This window comes from Lepidochelys kempii, chromosome 8, assembly GCF_965140265.1.
Source record: "Lepidochelys kempii isolate rLepKem1 chromosome 8, rLepKem1.hap2, whole genome shotgun sequence".
Classification (NCBI taxonomy): domain Eukaryota; kingdom Metazoa; phylum Chordata; order Testudines; family Cheloniidae; genus Lepidochelys; species Lepidochelys kempii.
Window position 1 is genome coordinate 14,376,166 of NC_133263.1, and position 16,583 is coordinate 14,392,748.

At 37.9% G+C, this 16,583-nt stretch overlaps 1 protein-coding gene across 14 annotated transcripts in view; it reads right to left on the reverse strand.

The window, feature by feature from the left end:
* RAPGEF6 (Rap guanine nucleotide exchange factor 6) overlaps positions 1 to 16,583 on the reverse strand; it is a 227,820-nt gene that overhangs the window by 135,882 nt on the left and 75,355 nt on the right. For all 14 annotated transcript variants that reach the window (XM_073355602.1, XM_073355601.1, XM_073355600.1 and 11 more), the window contains one exon: positions 6,102 to 6,245. In XM_073355602.1, the coding sequence (XP_073211703.1) occupies positions 6,102 to 6,245 (144 nt within the window). The remainder of the gene's footprint in view (positions 1 to 6,101; positions 6,246 to 16,583) is intronic.

Genomic DNA, 16,583 nt, shown 5'->3' on the forward strand with positions numbered 1-16,583 from the left:
GATTATAAAAAACAAACCGTAATTTATTTAGTGCATATTCCATCTATGCCCATTGGGATGATTATTTTTTTAAATTAAAAAGGCTGGTAACATTGTCTATCAGACTGAGTATTGGACTGGGAACTACTACTGCTCCTGATCTGCTAGGTCTCCTTGGTCTCTGTCTCAGTCTGCCCACCTGCCAAACGGGGATAAATGTATCTACCTAGCAGAAGTAATGTGAAAATAAACTCATGTCTGGTTATAAATAGAGTACAAATCTATGTAAACGGTAAAATGTCTTCTGCGTGAGTGACGGAAAGGGAGGGATAAACCTTCGCATTATAAAATCAGTTTTTCATCCTGTTAGGGGGAAAAAATCCACTGATATTTCCAGAGAGTAGAAATACTGCTGTTGACACACAACTCTGAGAACCTGCAAGGATATACTAAGAAAAGAATCTGTAAACTATACAAATGAACATGCAAACTTCCACTTTCACAAAACTAAATTAACTAAGCCAACGTTGGTCCATTTTTTTCCTTTAACCATTTTTAAATTACCTACATTAAGAGGAAAAATATGAATGCACAGAGAAGGCAATATAAGCAAAATGCAAGAGGAACTCTGCACTGTTATTGCAATTTGCATTTTAATTATTGTAAATTCATGTAGTTTACTAAAATAACCCTCTTAGCTTCAAGTGCTTTTCCCCATAATACCAAGTAACAGTCATTGGGAAATTAAGAGTTTAAAATACTTTAATAAAGTTAAATTAAAACTATTTGGGAGACAAATGACTAATATGGGACTAGATCTGCAGCTGCTGTGTGTATAAAACTTCCTCTGACATAAATAGGAGTTCCAGACATGCACCAGCTGCAAACTCAAGTGTCTGAACAGTGGCACTTAACAAGTTATGTTTTATAAAAACAAAGATTAACCTTATTCTTAATCATGAGTCACACTACATTTAATTGCAGAAATTTGCATATTTAAGAGGTTAAGGGGGCAACATGGAGAGTCCCCATGCATAGGAATAACAAAAGGGAGTTTTAGACTGGGGTAAACCTACTGAAACTCTGAACTATGAACAAATAAAAGTTTAGTTCTAGGTTAGGTCTTCACAGCAAAAAACAAAACAACAACAAAAAACGGTGTTTTATTAACTTGGGGTAGCTAACTCAGATTAAATTAGCAGTGTGCAGACAATGCAAACGGCATTTAACTAGGGTTAGCAGCTTGAGTTATAGGCTATACAATACCTGGGGCTGAATTCAAGCTGCCAACTTGAGTTATAAGTTGAACTGTTGTGTCTTCACTGCAATTTTAGCCCAAGTTAAGAACACACTTTTGTGTCTGTGTGTGTCCATGCGCAATGGAGAAATACCCTTAGAGATTAAAAAGTTACATGTGCCAGACAGCATTCAGGCTACGTCTACACAAGGATAAAAAACCTGCGGTACTACTGCAGCTGGCCTGCGTCCACTGACTTGGGCTTGAGGGGTTGAAAAATTGTTGTATAGTTTCAGGCTCGGGCTGGAGCCCGAGCTCTGGGACCTTCCACCCTCGCAGGGTCCCACAGCTTGGTTCCAGACCAAGAGTCTATACAACAACAATTTTTCAGCCCGGCAGCCCAAGCCCCGTGAGTTTCAGTCAGCTGACCAAGGCCAGCTGCAGGTTTTTTTTAATCCCTGTGTAGACATACCCTCAGAGTCAGACATACCCTGTGTAGACATACCCTCAAACTCACATAAATAATGCTACGTTGTATACTTATGACCTACAGAGCATCCCAGTGTCAGGGGGCAAAGAATTCAATGGTATCAGGTAATGAGTTTCAGCTGGCCTGACCAATTCGGTGTACCCCAACTCACTATGGTTATAATCTGTATTTAAAAAGTTGTCATGTAAGATATCATTGGAAAACTACTAACTCACAGATCATTAATATTCCTGCATAATGGATACACAGAGTGTACATAAAAAGTTATGAATATATGCTGAAATTATGAGAGGCATGTCAGGGGAGTTGGTAAACAGGTCTGCCTTAGCTAAAGGAATATGTATTTGATTCTCTGACCAGCCCAGTCTTCAGGCAAAGACAACAATGGTCCATTTTTACAGATTAGGTAAACAAAAATATTAAGCTAACAACAAGTGTGGGAAGAAAGAACGTAAAGCTTCCTTTACTACCAGACTCCATGTCACCTTCTTCACAGCTTGAATAAACTTTACTTTGAGGGGTAAATCAGAAGAATCCATTTCAAAGGCTTACTGCTCTATAAAGGCAGGGGGGCTGAATCTCAAGTGATAAACAATTGAATCAACTGATTGTATACAATATTACTTTATTATACAAATGTATAAAGTGAGGCTTTTTTCTGGAAACTAATGGCACAGTGGTGATCCATATGATTGTGAAATGTATGTATTAACACTATATGAGAAATATGAATACTTAATGATATTATGCTTTACAGTCTGTGGCCAAACAGGGAGAAACAGGTTCCCTCTCAGACAGGAGAGATGGCAGCCATTTACCTGTTTCCTATGCAAATTAAGCAAGGTGTGACCAAAAACAATGGAAGTCTCATTTACACAGAAATCAACAAGGGGATGAGAAGACACAGGAAGAAAAAACAGCAGGAGGTCATCCTACCTCTTGAAACAAAGCTACTGAACTTTGGAAGATATAAGCAAAGACAGAAGTCATCTTTGGCATCCATCACAAGACAGACACAATGGAACAGAGCTCTTGCAACCTGAGAAAGATGGGTCCTTCAACCACATGCAGGAGGTTTTAAGTCTCTGGAAACTGAACATAGGTGAAAAGCATGCTTTGGCAAAGATATTTTACCCTCTGTGGGAGTTCCTGACTGAGGAAAAGCTAGCCATGGCTGGGAAGAACACAGACTGGTCAGAGAAACCATCTTGAACAAAGCTTGTACCATGCTAGATTAAGTTTTAGATTTTTAGATGTGTGTTTTCACATTTATTTGCTTGTAATCCTATCTTTATTCCTTTTACTTGGCATCACTTATCTATGTTCTATTGTTAATGAATTTGTTTTATTTTTACTCTAGACCAACTCAGTGCTGTGTTTAAAGGGAAGGGTGTATTTACCCCAATTAATAAGCTGTGATGTGCTTTTTGTCTCTTTACAAGAACAAATGAACCATATTATTTCTCTGAACTGTCCAGGAGACGGATAGGACGTTACAGAATACATGGCTTTGGGAAAATTCGGGCCTGGGAGTGTGTTGGGGTCACCTTGCTGGTTGTAGCCAAGACCAGAGTAGGGCTGTAGATTGCTTGCTGGGGTCAGAGCTGCTGAACAAGTGCTGTCTAGCACACAGACCCTTCAGGTGTGATCTGCATGCTTGTAGGCTCGGTGTGAGCATTGTAAGGCAGGTTGCAGGACAAGTCATGACCACCCCTGCTTGGTCTAGACTGCCCCCCAAGACTCATGGACTACAGGACTTTAAATACAAATACCTAAAATGAACTGATTTATACCATGAATGTAACACAATGCGTACAATATGGAATAATGTGATCATTAAATAGGTCTTAGATACAAGATCTATCAAACCACATTCAGCCTCTATCGAAGAGCAGTTAGCAGCAGGCAGAAAAGTGAAATAACGTACTGCAATTATTAATTATAATCTTGTCATGGGGCAAATTTGTTGGAAAGTTTGTAAACAACTTTCCAGCTTTGGGAGGGATGCTATTGCAATGTCTTGCCTATTGCGAACTACAGTCAAAGTTTCTCTACACCACATTTAATCACAAACAGTTAAATATATAAGGTTTTTAAGAGTTTGATTCCTGAAAATCTTTTCACACATTGTCTACTGCTTGTTATTTTTTCATCATTTGTTCCTGAAAAGCTGACATTGATCAAGTTGCAACTGCAATCACAATTATATATAGAGATATCCCCAGTGCATAGTGTTATAGACAGATATAAGGACGGTAATTATGAACTACTGTCAGATGGTAAAAATGTATGTATTGATATGCTCAAATGTGAAAAGGTAATTATGAGAGAGTCAATGGTTTATCTGAGATTTTCAAAACCTTAGGGAACCAATGATCTTATATTAGCAGTATATTCGCTACTCAGTGTGCACAAGTAACTCACACCAACGCTAATGGGAGTTATATCTGCATATGAAGAAGAAACCATATTATTTAATACAAGATATTTTACCTAATTATTTTACAAAACTTTGACTAAATTTAGTGAAATCTGCACACACTTTTTTCCTTTTTATAATTTTGTTACTTGCTGAATGTGGAGCAGGTAAATGTATTCTATTATGTTTTGATTTCTTAGTCATCAGTCGATTTGTCCACTGAAAAGCTTTTTTGCTACAGAAATTATCTGAAACTGTCATACAGGTAGCAAAATCTCATGATCTATAAATGATACTGGTTTTTACTTCAGTCAGCTGTTAACCAGCTGAGATAACCAACTGACATATTTTCTTCCAGAAATGTAGTTTGTGCAACCAAACTCCATGGAATTAAACTTGGTGCCTAAAATAGCTGACATTGTCAATTCTTGTACCCGTCAAAATCATACAGACAGAATCACAGGATCTGTTGGTCACAAGATTCTCTCTTCCTTACAAAGTGGTCAAAGGATGAAAACTTTGAGAACTACTATTTTCTGTGCTGATTCAGCCTTAAATAGAAATGCAATGGATGAAGAAAGATGTATATTTTGTCACAATCACAAAGGCTAGACCTTCATCCATGATCAAACCCTTAGGCATTTCCCAGAGCTAGGAGACATAAATTCTCATTTCAGTGACTAGCTCAGTTTGTTTACTAATTCTTGACACAGAACAGAATACATCACACATCCTGAAATGAGGAGATACAGGAAGCTGAACCTAAAGTATACACAATTACAGCAACAATAGCCTTTCTGCTTAGAAGACAAATGCCAACATAACCTATACTCCCTGAAGTGCCAATGTTTTGGAATTTTTAAAATTATCTTCTAAAAACATTAATATTAATCACATGCCAAAAAACTAATTTACTCAAATATAGTCAGAAAGTAGTTGAATTTCAGGTTTAATGATTGTGTTTCAAATGCTTTGCAAGCCTCCCAACTAGAAGAGACCATCAAGGTTGTGGGTTTTTTGTTTTGGTTTGTATTTTTTTGTTTGAGAGAGTTACTTAATTTGTTTTCCTTTTTCTGGCCTGAAGACTCATTAAAATTTGGCTCCACTAAACCCTAATATTATAAAATAGCAGAAAGTATAATTTCTGGTAATGTGAACATTTTTCATGATAATTTGTTTGATTTATTGGTAATCTGATTTAATGTCAAATCAACAAAACATCTAGAACAGTTACTTTCAAATGAAACCTTTTGTGTGGACCACACACATACAACCCACCACTAACAGGATTTTAGCATGCAATTACACAACACTAGTGGAAAACAGAAACCTGCAGAAAAAATATTGTGGCCTGAGAATCACAGCTGTATTTACCTTGGCACAAAACAGATTTATATATTTAGTGTGGCAATATTTAGTGTGGCAAATACCCTACTGGATGGCTAATTTCATCTCACCAAATTCTGCTATTTTCAAGTAAACTCTCCAATCTTTATACCGAATTGAACAACAGGTGAAACATCAAGATATGCCTTCATATTGTACAGTAGCTGGGATTTCATAAAATACTTTTCAACATGATCTAAACTGAATAGAAAAAACAATCTCAACATTTTAGGATGAGTACTTGATTTAAAGATATTGCAAAAACAACAACCAAGTATCCATGGAGGTCTTTGAGGAGGACAATCCTTTTCACTGACCAATGGCCTTCTAAGCATTTTCACTATTACACACAACTGCAAATCCATAAACCAAAGCATTTTTGCTCTGAACTGCTGAACCTGAACTGTCACCTATAGCTATAAAATCCAAAGTGTTCTCCGTGTTCTCCAAGGAGAAAAATGTTTACAGATAAAATAAAAACAAACTAACATTTTTATCTCCTTCTGTCTTTGACCCTAAAAGACCCAAATGCTCAGACAATGAGAAACCAGCTAGGCTGATCAGTTTTTGTTAGTAGAAAACATGCTCACCGAAAGATAACTGCTAGCATCCACATTGTCTGTGATGGTCTGACGTTCTCCCCGCTGGTTAATCTTCCTAAACCTTCGTCGAGACTGCCTGAGGGGAACTTCTCTTTGCAGGATATTCTCTTCATTGTCTTTGGAATTCTCCACCTGAAATACATGTTCAGGATCCTGGTTAAACATCCAATTCTTCCATATTATTGAAAGTCGGTGGAGTTTTATTAAGCTCATGAGGAAGGCATTAACATTAGCTAATAACAGTTAAGTCTTTCTTAGGAAACAGACTACACAAATTTCTTAAGCAAATGCTACGTGTCTTGAAATGATGTTATTACAATGAGCTGAAGGCCACAGTTTCCTTCCAGGAAACAGTAAAAAAAAAAAAGTCCCCTCTCCCCGACGCATACATATCCTTTAGACAAAATCGTTTACAAGTTGTAAAGACTTCTCATTGCACTTACACATACTACACCATAACAATTAAAATAATTACATATTGCTCAGTTCAAGGGGCATCATCAACTCAAAAAAATACACTTGACCATTTTGTACTCCCTATGGTTATGACGTTGCTCATTAAAACATGTTAGCTACTTTGTTTTAAATAATATAATATGATTTTACGAAGCCTTTGCAGTGTAGACAGGGCACATCAGGCTTAAAAATGTGTTAGGACTGTCCGTGACACCTAGGTCCTAGCCCATCCATCCAACAACTATAAGATCTCATCCTTTATTAATTATCACTTCACTGAACAAATATAAAACAATTTTAAAAAGAAGTAACTAGAAACATCCGTGAGCGTTTCACACTCAACTTTATTTGGGTATAAAAATTTTTAAAAGGTATTTAAACATATGAACACAGGTAAACATTAAGTACTGTACCTGTATCTAGCTTGTTCTAACTCCATTTCCTTCCCCTCCCCCCCGTACCCCCCCCCGCCCTCTAAAAAGCAGGCCCATCCTTCCACATTTCCTTCTGATGTCTTGGAAAAACATATCACAGCAGGAAACAGAACAGACATGTATATACAAATAAGGCTACATCCAAGCAAAGAATTCTTCTAACATATTTTTAATACACAGCAGTTTCTACTTTCTTATTTCACATATTTAAAATATTTAAATTTGGACATTCAAAAACACAGCTATAAAAAATTCCTACTGAAACAGAGACCGGCAACTTTATTGACTCTTAGCAGTCATCTCAGTATACCTTCATAAATTTACTCAAGTTCAGAAGTGTACAAGGAGGAATGGAAACAAAAAAGAGACAGAAAGAGTTGGAAGACAGTAAATAAGCAAGTAACTAAGAACACAGAAGTTATTCATGAATATGGCAAGCACAACCCACATTCTACATTAACTGAGGCAGCAGGTCTCTATGTCAGGAGGAGAACATAAACAACCCTTTACACTTTAAACTTTTTTTTTTTAAACACTGAGAAAAAAATAACATCACTTGAAAATAGACACAGTATAATTGCCTTTCTAGCAAGGCAATATACAAGAAGTTATGCTCATGACTGGTGAACTGACCAGGTGGACGCAAATCTGACATCACAGCTGGGAACAAAACAAAAAATTCAACCTCACACCACACTAGTACCAAAAAGGAAGCAACAAAGCAGGTGTCGCACTAGCATTTAACAATATTTCACAGGGATTTTATTATAGGTTTGCAAAGGCAGAGGTAAAAGACTAAAGCAAAAATTGGGTTTTTACTTATTGATAACACTACTGTCGGACCCATGAAAGTGGCCATGGCCAAAATCTTGAAGTTTAGCTTCTTATAAAACTGTCCTGTTAAACTAGCCAAAATAATTAAATATATTTCATTTCATCTTACATGCGCGTGCGTACACACAAACACACAATACATGCAGTGCTTTACTAAATGTATTATATGCTTCTAGAGTCAGGAATGGCAGAAGCTTCCTAAAAGTGTGCGTATGTGGGGCCGCCGGTGCCCAAAACCGTGGCCTCACCTCCCCACACTACCCCTTCCCCTGAGGCCCCGCACCTTCTCCCAAGGCCCCACCCCCATGCCACCTCTTTCCCCCAAGGCCCAGCACTGCCTCTTTCCCCTGAGGCCCTGCCCCCTGCTCACGCACGCCTCTCCCTCCCATCGCTCACCCTTACCACCAGTAAAAAGTGGGGCAACTGTGATGCCCTGACCTTCCCTGTTCTGATGTCCCTGTCTAGAGTCCTGTGAGCTGTCACGTACTTAGGACAAGGTGCTTAGCTTCATTGCACAGACTACAATGGGAACTGAGGGTGCTCAGCACCTTGCAGGAGCAGATACAACATTATATAGTTTTGACACTGAAGTTCACAACATGACTATCTATTCATTTTTCAGAGAGTCTTAGGACTGTGGCAAAATAATACTGTACTATACTGTGAAAGGAAGCTATTTTTCTTCCCTCATTCTAACTGAAAACTAAGCAAATTAGGCATGAAAATGTTTTTGCTTTCTGTTAAGAATTAATCAACCAACTGTTAGTGGAAACTAAGTAATTAAGGCACCTGCTTCCTTCAGTTAATATGGCTACTGTACAACTGAAAAGAAATACCAAAAAAGCCGGGAAGCCCTTTGTACCACAGCACATGTAAGCATCCTATTTTCTACAGAATTCTGATTCCCGTCCAAAGCAGCAGAGGTCTCAAAACCTACACTAGTAGGCTATATTAGAGAGATCTTTATAAGTAGTTAGAGTTAATAAATGATCAATCAATTCCTGTAGAATCCAGCAAGTCAACAGATTGCTTCCACCAATGTGTTTATAATAGGCAGTGCAAGTAGTGATGCCTATAGTTAATGTAGCTTGCCACTTCCTATTATATAAAGACTGTGTTTTTGGGTGCTTATAACTTTGCCAAACTTAAACTGTTCAGGCTGAAGTTTTCCATACTGGATGTCTGCCTCAGGCAGAATTTGTTTTGAAAGTTTCTGCAAAAACGATTCAGCCATTTCTGAGAAAAAGGTTAGCAAAAACAAAAAAAACATTGTTTTGCCCATGTAAAAGATTTCTTCCAAGAGTAGCCCTAGCAGGGTCTTGAAATCTGGCAGTGGGATCACTGTAGTGTCAATAATATGACTTTTGCCATAAAATATCCCCAAACCTGGCCACGTTATAAACCTCTGAAAATCTCAGTTCACCCAGGCCCAGTAAAGACTTGTTAGAAGTTTGCAGCTCAATTCTCCAAAAATTCTAACTATGCTGAACATGCTCCATCCCCTCATAGCTCCTATGGGCAGACCAGACCACATATGCATCATCCCCACAGAGTGGCTGAGCATGCTCCATCCTGGGGCTGCAGAGCTTTAGCAGGACTTTCCCTTGCAACTGCTTCTTCCACCTGCCTAGGGTCACTGTGGCACTAAGCACTGTAACTCAAAGCAGAGAGATTGTCTCTCATGTGCTCTCAGTGTTTCTCCTGCTGATCCCAGGCAGTGTGTGTTGGGGTGGGTAGGGAGGATTGAGAAGGAGAGGCTAGGAGGGGTTGGGGGACAGAAGCAGAGGAACGGGCCAAGGGACAGGAGTCAGACAGAGGAGTGGGGTGGATAGACGGGGCAAGAGCTGGGGAGGGGGACGGAAGAAGCAGTAGCAGAATAGGGAGGAAGGGAACAGGCAGGAGCCAAGCTCCTATGGAAAATATAGGATGTAATGATCATGTAATTAAAGACTAACATAATACCTACAAAGAAGCTGATTAAAGGTGCACAGGCAAATTTAACTCTCAAATTTCCAAACTTTTGAATGCTTGACTTTGAAACTTTAATGTTTCTAATGTAATTTTTTGGGATATAATCACCATTTATATAATACACACTCCTCATGTCTGTAACATGCTTATAACATCTATTAATCATCATCAACTATTTATAAATAAAACCTTAATACAAAGCATTACATAGACATTTGATACCCTCCACTAGCTCCTGGTGACCAAAACGGATCTACATCTCTGAAAAATTTGAGATGCATGTCTTTAATGAAATTAAATTGCTGAAAAAAAAAATCATGGAAGAGATTAAGGCAGGAAAAAAATTATACAAAATCCAAGAATATTCTTAGCAGGGACTGAAATTCAAGCCAGCCTAACTCACTAGAAATTTGTCTCTTTTTTCCCTCCTCTTTGTGATACTCTCAACAATCTATTCTTCAGGCCAGGCTCCTTCTTACAGCGGCCTGAGAGGAATCATACTATAAATAGGAGCAGAAGGGGAAGCAGGTATTTTAGTAGAAAGGACACCTACCCTTTCCCATATTAATTCCCTAGTCAAAGGGGTGCTAATAAAATAAAATAACTCTACAAAGTGAATGGAAGCTCTTCCTCTATTTTTCTTGTTTGTGCTGACACACTTTTCACACCATATAAAGCACTGTTTGGAAAATATTGTCCATTAAAATACATTTGAAGTGGTTTTGTAAAATTTGCCATTTTGCTCCAGGAAATTACTATGTATGCCAGTGCTACAGGGTGAGCACAGCCAGTACCTCATCAGCTTACTCCAACTTGACTTATTTGAAGGCAGAGGAGCAGCAGAGTGGCTTACCCACTAACATCTCCAGGACAGGAAAGCTGCACCCAAGAGAACAGTAAGAGTGCTGGGAATGGTGAGGGTTTGAGGGATACTTCCCTGGCAAGGATGATCTCTAAAAAGACAGGCTGTGGGGGTTCCCTCTGAGAAGAGTGGGGCTTCACACCATCAAGAAGGACTAAAGTGGCTGTGCTGACAGAGGGACAGAAGAGGTCTGAGAAGGAGTGTAGGTATGAAAGAAGACACCAGAGTATGGTATGGTGAGACTCCCAGCAGAGGCTGATAGAAGGTCCTGTTAGGAAGAGTAAGGACTTAAAAACTATATCCATTCAGTGTGGGAAATGGATTATATCTGGGACTTTTTGTTATGGACTGAGTTGCACTATGATTTTATTAATAAACCAACCCAAAGGAAGGATATTATTGAAGCAAGACAGCCTGAAGTGGAATCATTGGGTTACCTGAGGGGGGAAACTGAGGCAGTCACACGTATCCTGCTATGACCAGCCATAAGAGGACACTCCAGGTGGGACCACCCTCTGATAGCCATTAGTAGCAATGCTTCCACCTTTTCTAAACATTAAATAACCATTCCTTTTGCATACTGTTTCTTAAAAACGATGAGCTTCATCACTCCATGGAGGTGTCAACCTGCCACTGTTGTAGATATTGGAATGCGCTCACTTGTCAAACCTGATGATGGATATTGTGAGGAGAAGTGGGTGGGGGAAATGGAGGAAAGATATAAGCCCTCATGCTTCATGCCATTAGCAACCTCTAATTGAGAGATGCTCGGGAAAAACTTCCCACTTGGGCTGGTTATTCAAAATTATTCATTACAGGGTTTCATGCACCTTTCTCTGAAGCATCTGGTACTTGCCTGGTACATAGAACACTAATGTGATCCTATATGGAAATTCCTGTGTTCCTGTGAAAAGAATGAAGTGTTGGGGAGCCTTGAACATTCTCTATTCTCAAGAACAGGGAATCAGTTGTCTTTTGATTTCCAAAATGCATGGCTCCACAAGAGATGAATTGCCAACTGTCAAAGGATTAAAATATAGATATTGCAGACTTGATACAGTGCTCATGGGTAACAATACAGGTTCACTAAAATGGAAAGTGGAACCCAGCACTAAGTAAAATATATTTTGGAAACATCTGAAGGTAGAGAGGATCACAGCAGAGAGCCTCTAACATGCCTACTTTAGAGGATGACTTTTTGGCCAAGAGGTGGCTATAAATTTCTAGAATTAGGACATCAAAATTTAGGAGAAAATGCCTTTTTGACATAATTAGTTAGGAATATAAATCAAAGAATATTGTCACACTGATGTATAGGTCAGACAGAACAGAAATAATATGGGTCTGCAGTTAGCATGTGGTAACTTCTATAAAAAGCTTTGAGTCTTGCGATGTATTAGATGTGTTTTTGAAAAGCAGAGCGACTCACACAATGAGCCAGTTTTTCAAGACAGATGATGATGATAAACCAAAGGGAGTTAGATAACCATTATTCTCAGTAGATATCATGTGATCCAACTTTAACCTAAACATGCTGAGCGGACACAAAAGATGATGAAAAAGAGTAGGTCACAGGCATACATCAAAGCAGGAAATGTATGTGACAGCACACTATTAAAAATACAAATGAAAGACTCATATTTTTAAAACGCATTTTTTGTTCTTTAAATTACACTATGCTTGTAGACATATCGTTCTTTTAATGAATCATGCCTACTTCTCTACAAAATACATATCAACATCCATGCCTTATGTGGAATAAGAAAGCAGTAGCATGAACTAGATGATGCAAGAATAATGCTTTTATAAGTACACTGCTACTAGATGCGTTAGAGTTGAAAATTACATTTCATAACTACCAGTTGAAAATACAGAAATAGTATCCTAGAAAACTAATTATATCACTGGTCAGACATTTTCCTGCACAAAGAACAATATTGCTATCAGTATGAAGAACACGGAATCTTCTGTACAGTATAGGTATCTTTCTATTGTAGAATATCAATGCCTCTTTGTACAATTAACCTAACTTTTTATTCCACCATAATCACACAGAATTAAAGCAATTAAATAGTACCAGGAAATCTTTCAGCATTTAAAAGAAAGGGAATATATACCTAATTTAAACACTTACAAATATATTAAAAGAGCTATTAAAGGAATAGCTATACTGAAATGCTAAATTTTAAGAGGACTGGTAATGTAATTTTGTATTATGCAGTGGCATCAGTTACATTGGTTCTTAGGCACAATATAAAACAATGTTCATATGCTTATTTCTCAAAAACCTTCAGTAATCAGCTGGAAATTGAGAAAACTTGTCAATATACAAATCTGACAAGAAAAAATAAATTTATTATCTTTACACACACACCCATGCATGTACCTGCTCCCTTAAATTGCAAGAGAATTTAAAAGAGACGTTCATCTGAACTGGGGAAAAAATTTTGAACTAGGAAGAGAAAACCTACAACAATTTGACCATGTAAGTCTTAGACAATACTTTTCTGAAAAGAGGTTATTTCCTCAATAATTTTCAAATGATGCTGTTGTTTTTAGAAAATGGAACAATAATTTTACCGTTGAAACCAAACATACTGCAAGCTGAGATAGTGCAGCCGTGCCTAACTTGACAACTAAATTGAGTTCCGAGTTCAATCCACCTCTTTACAGTGGGGGTGGTCTATTTCAATATTGCCTGCCCTCAAAATTCAAAAATCATGAGTCAGGCCCCCCCACCCCCACATTCATGAGGCTTTAAGAAAAGATTAAGTTTTTTGGTCTATCATCTGATTTTTGATCTCTTCCTCCCCACTCCCAAATTGGCACCAATTTTGGCCTGACTGAAGGAGTTCACCCTGATACAACTGAAATCAAATTATGCAAATTTGTATAAAGCGCTGCCTGAGGCTACAAAGGGCTTACTAGCTTCTTCCAAAATGCTAATGAAGTTATCCTGTGCTTCACACTAATTAATTATGTGCCCCGGTATCTGCACATCAATTAATTTTATACCCTCATACCCACATCAATTCTTCAACCTCTGGTCCCACATCTACCCGTTTTATCCCAGCAGCTCCAGGGTCTCTTCACCCCCACACCCTCTTACCTCCCAGGATTGGGACTCATTTTGACAGATGCTTATATTGCAGGTAAATATGAAACATCAGTTGCAACTGTTAAACAAGTGTATCTCTAGCTTCATTCTATATTTAGGGCTCAATTCAGACAGATGGGTTTGCATCTCTAAGCACAGCAAGAGAATTTGGCAGATAAGACGGGGAGTATCATCTGAGTATCTGATATCAGAGCAGAACCTTTACATGTCTTTTTCTAAGTCACAGTAAAGAAAGCCACAGATAAACCTTGCTAATTTCTTTAGTTTACAAACACTAACAAGGGTGCGTGGATATTTACAGATACCAGAAATTAACCAGGCAATCTAGATTTTGAGAATAAAAAATTGTCATCTTGAAAAAAAATAATCTGCTATTGTTTTCCATCCCTGGAAGGTGCTCCTAATTTTTCACCACTCCCTTTTTGAGGTCCTCTATCATGATCACACAGGGGGACATGGTGGATTTTATTTCATAATCTTAATTTATTTGACCGGATAAGCCACTGTTAAAACAACATTAGGCATCTCTCTCACTACCAGGATACATGTCTGCCTCTGCAGCAGTCCATTAGCCTGAGAAGCAAAAAGCAGTTTTTAGATGCTTCTAAAGTACACAGTTACAGTATTAGTCTTTATTTTCAGTGTGTAACAGAAAAGACTAGAATGACTGATTTAACAGAGTAGTCTCTAGTCAAAGATGTAATTTTATTGACTTAGCATTGACCACTGCAGAGTTAGTACTACAAGAGCATTTCTGTATGGAGCAGCTTTCCCCATAAAGCATGATGCAAAGTGAAATTGAATAGGATCACATGATCTGACTCAATTTTACTCAACAACCAGTGTTAGCGGGTAACATCCTTCTGTTCACAAACACCATGCTGCTCTTGTGAAATCATCTGCTTGAACCTAAAGAAGAAAAAAGGAAGCACCAAGAATGAAAGTGGGGAAAGAGACCGCAATACAGTTAGATCTGCTGCAACTTTTGGCTACGTCAATTAGGATATGATTAAAACCATCAGTTTAACAATAAACAGGTCTATTTGTTAATCCAGTAAGTCACCTAGTTTCCTAAATATGATTTGCCATGGCCATCCATGTACTATCTGTTATCCTCATTAACTTAGCTTTGGCTGACCACATTTATGGCCTTTAAAACGGGTCAGTTCTCCGAGGAATCCCCTTAACAAATTGATTTATATTCTAGGAAGAAGGAGGAGATAACAAGAGATGTGAAAATCTGTCAGCAAACCTATTAGTAAACTATGCTGCATTTGTATGTGGTTAAGTGGCAAATACTTGTTGTTTTTATCTGGTCCTCATATAAAATCCTGCTAAATTTCTAAGCAAAAACAAAGAAACAACTGAAAACCAAAAATTAATTATGAGAGAAAATCAGGGAACTGAACTCAAGGCTCCTATGAGGCTGTGAAGATAATTACCAATGTGTACACCACCAGCCTGTCCCTTTTTTTTCCACTTTAAGTTCCATGTAGAAATGTGACGGGCTTTGTTGATTTAGTCTGTTATGTTTCGCTATAAAAGGTGAAAGCTAACATCATGGAGAAGAAACAATGTGTTTTAGTAATTTGCTCGTCCTAGGTGGAAAATACACTGAAGTTCCAGAAAGGAATTTAAAAGACCCAGATATTTCTCTGCACTGCCTACCTGGAATTTAAGAATACTTTTAATTGTATACATACTATTAAACACAAAGAGTTTAAAATACAGTACAGGAGTATAAAAGTTATGTATTTCTTTCCAGTAATGTCTACAATGTGCTTGATGGTTACCAAATAGCTAGACTGAGAAATTATATTTCTAGATATTAAATGAAATATAATTCATAAAAATATATTTATGGTATTTTTGGTTCAATTACAAACATTATCCAGAGGTGAAGGGATTTTCTGCAAATTTTAGAGGGCATGTTTTGATTTCTAAAATAGGATGTTTGAAACTTTAACAAAATATGAACCCTACCTATCCCAAGCTGGTATGATACTATCAAGTGAAATATCAAAACCAAAGGAACATGTAACTTTCTTGTGGCTCACGTGAAGTTAAGTTTGGAATGATCTGAATCAAGATACCAAGTGATCTGTCAGATTCAGGTAACACCTAAAGCACCACTTCTGAAAACATAACAAATAAATAAAACTGTGGAGCTGACCTAAATTGGAAGAAGAAAAGGAGTACTTGTCGCACCTTAGAGACTAACCAATTTATTTGAGCATAAGCTTTCGTGAGCTACAGCTCACTTCATCGGATGCATTCAGTGGAAAATACAGTGGGGAGATTTATATATATAGAGAACATGAAACAATGGGTGTTACCATACACACTGTAACAAGAGAGTGATCACTTAAGGTGAGCTATTACCAGCGGGGGGGGGGGGGGGAAGCGGGACATCTTTTATAGTGATAATCAAGGTGGGCCATTTCCAGCAGTTGACAAGAATGTCTGAGGAACAGTGGAGGGGGGGAATAAACATGGGGAAATAGTTTTACTTTGTGTAATGACCTATCCACTCCCAGTCTCTATTCAAGCCTAAGTTAATTGTATCCAGTTTGCAAATTAATTCCAATCAGACGTCAAGAATTATAACATTCAAAAACCAGTTGGAGAACACTTCAATCTCTTTGGTCATTCGATTACAGACCTAAAAGTTGCAATTCTTCAACAAAAAAACTTCAAAAACAGACTCCAACGAGAGACTGCTGAATTGGAATTAATTTGCAAACTGGATACAATTAACTTAGGCTTGAATAGAGACTGGGAGTGGATGGGTCATT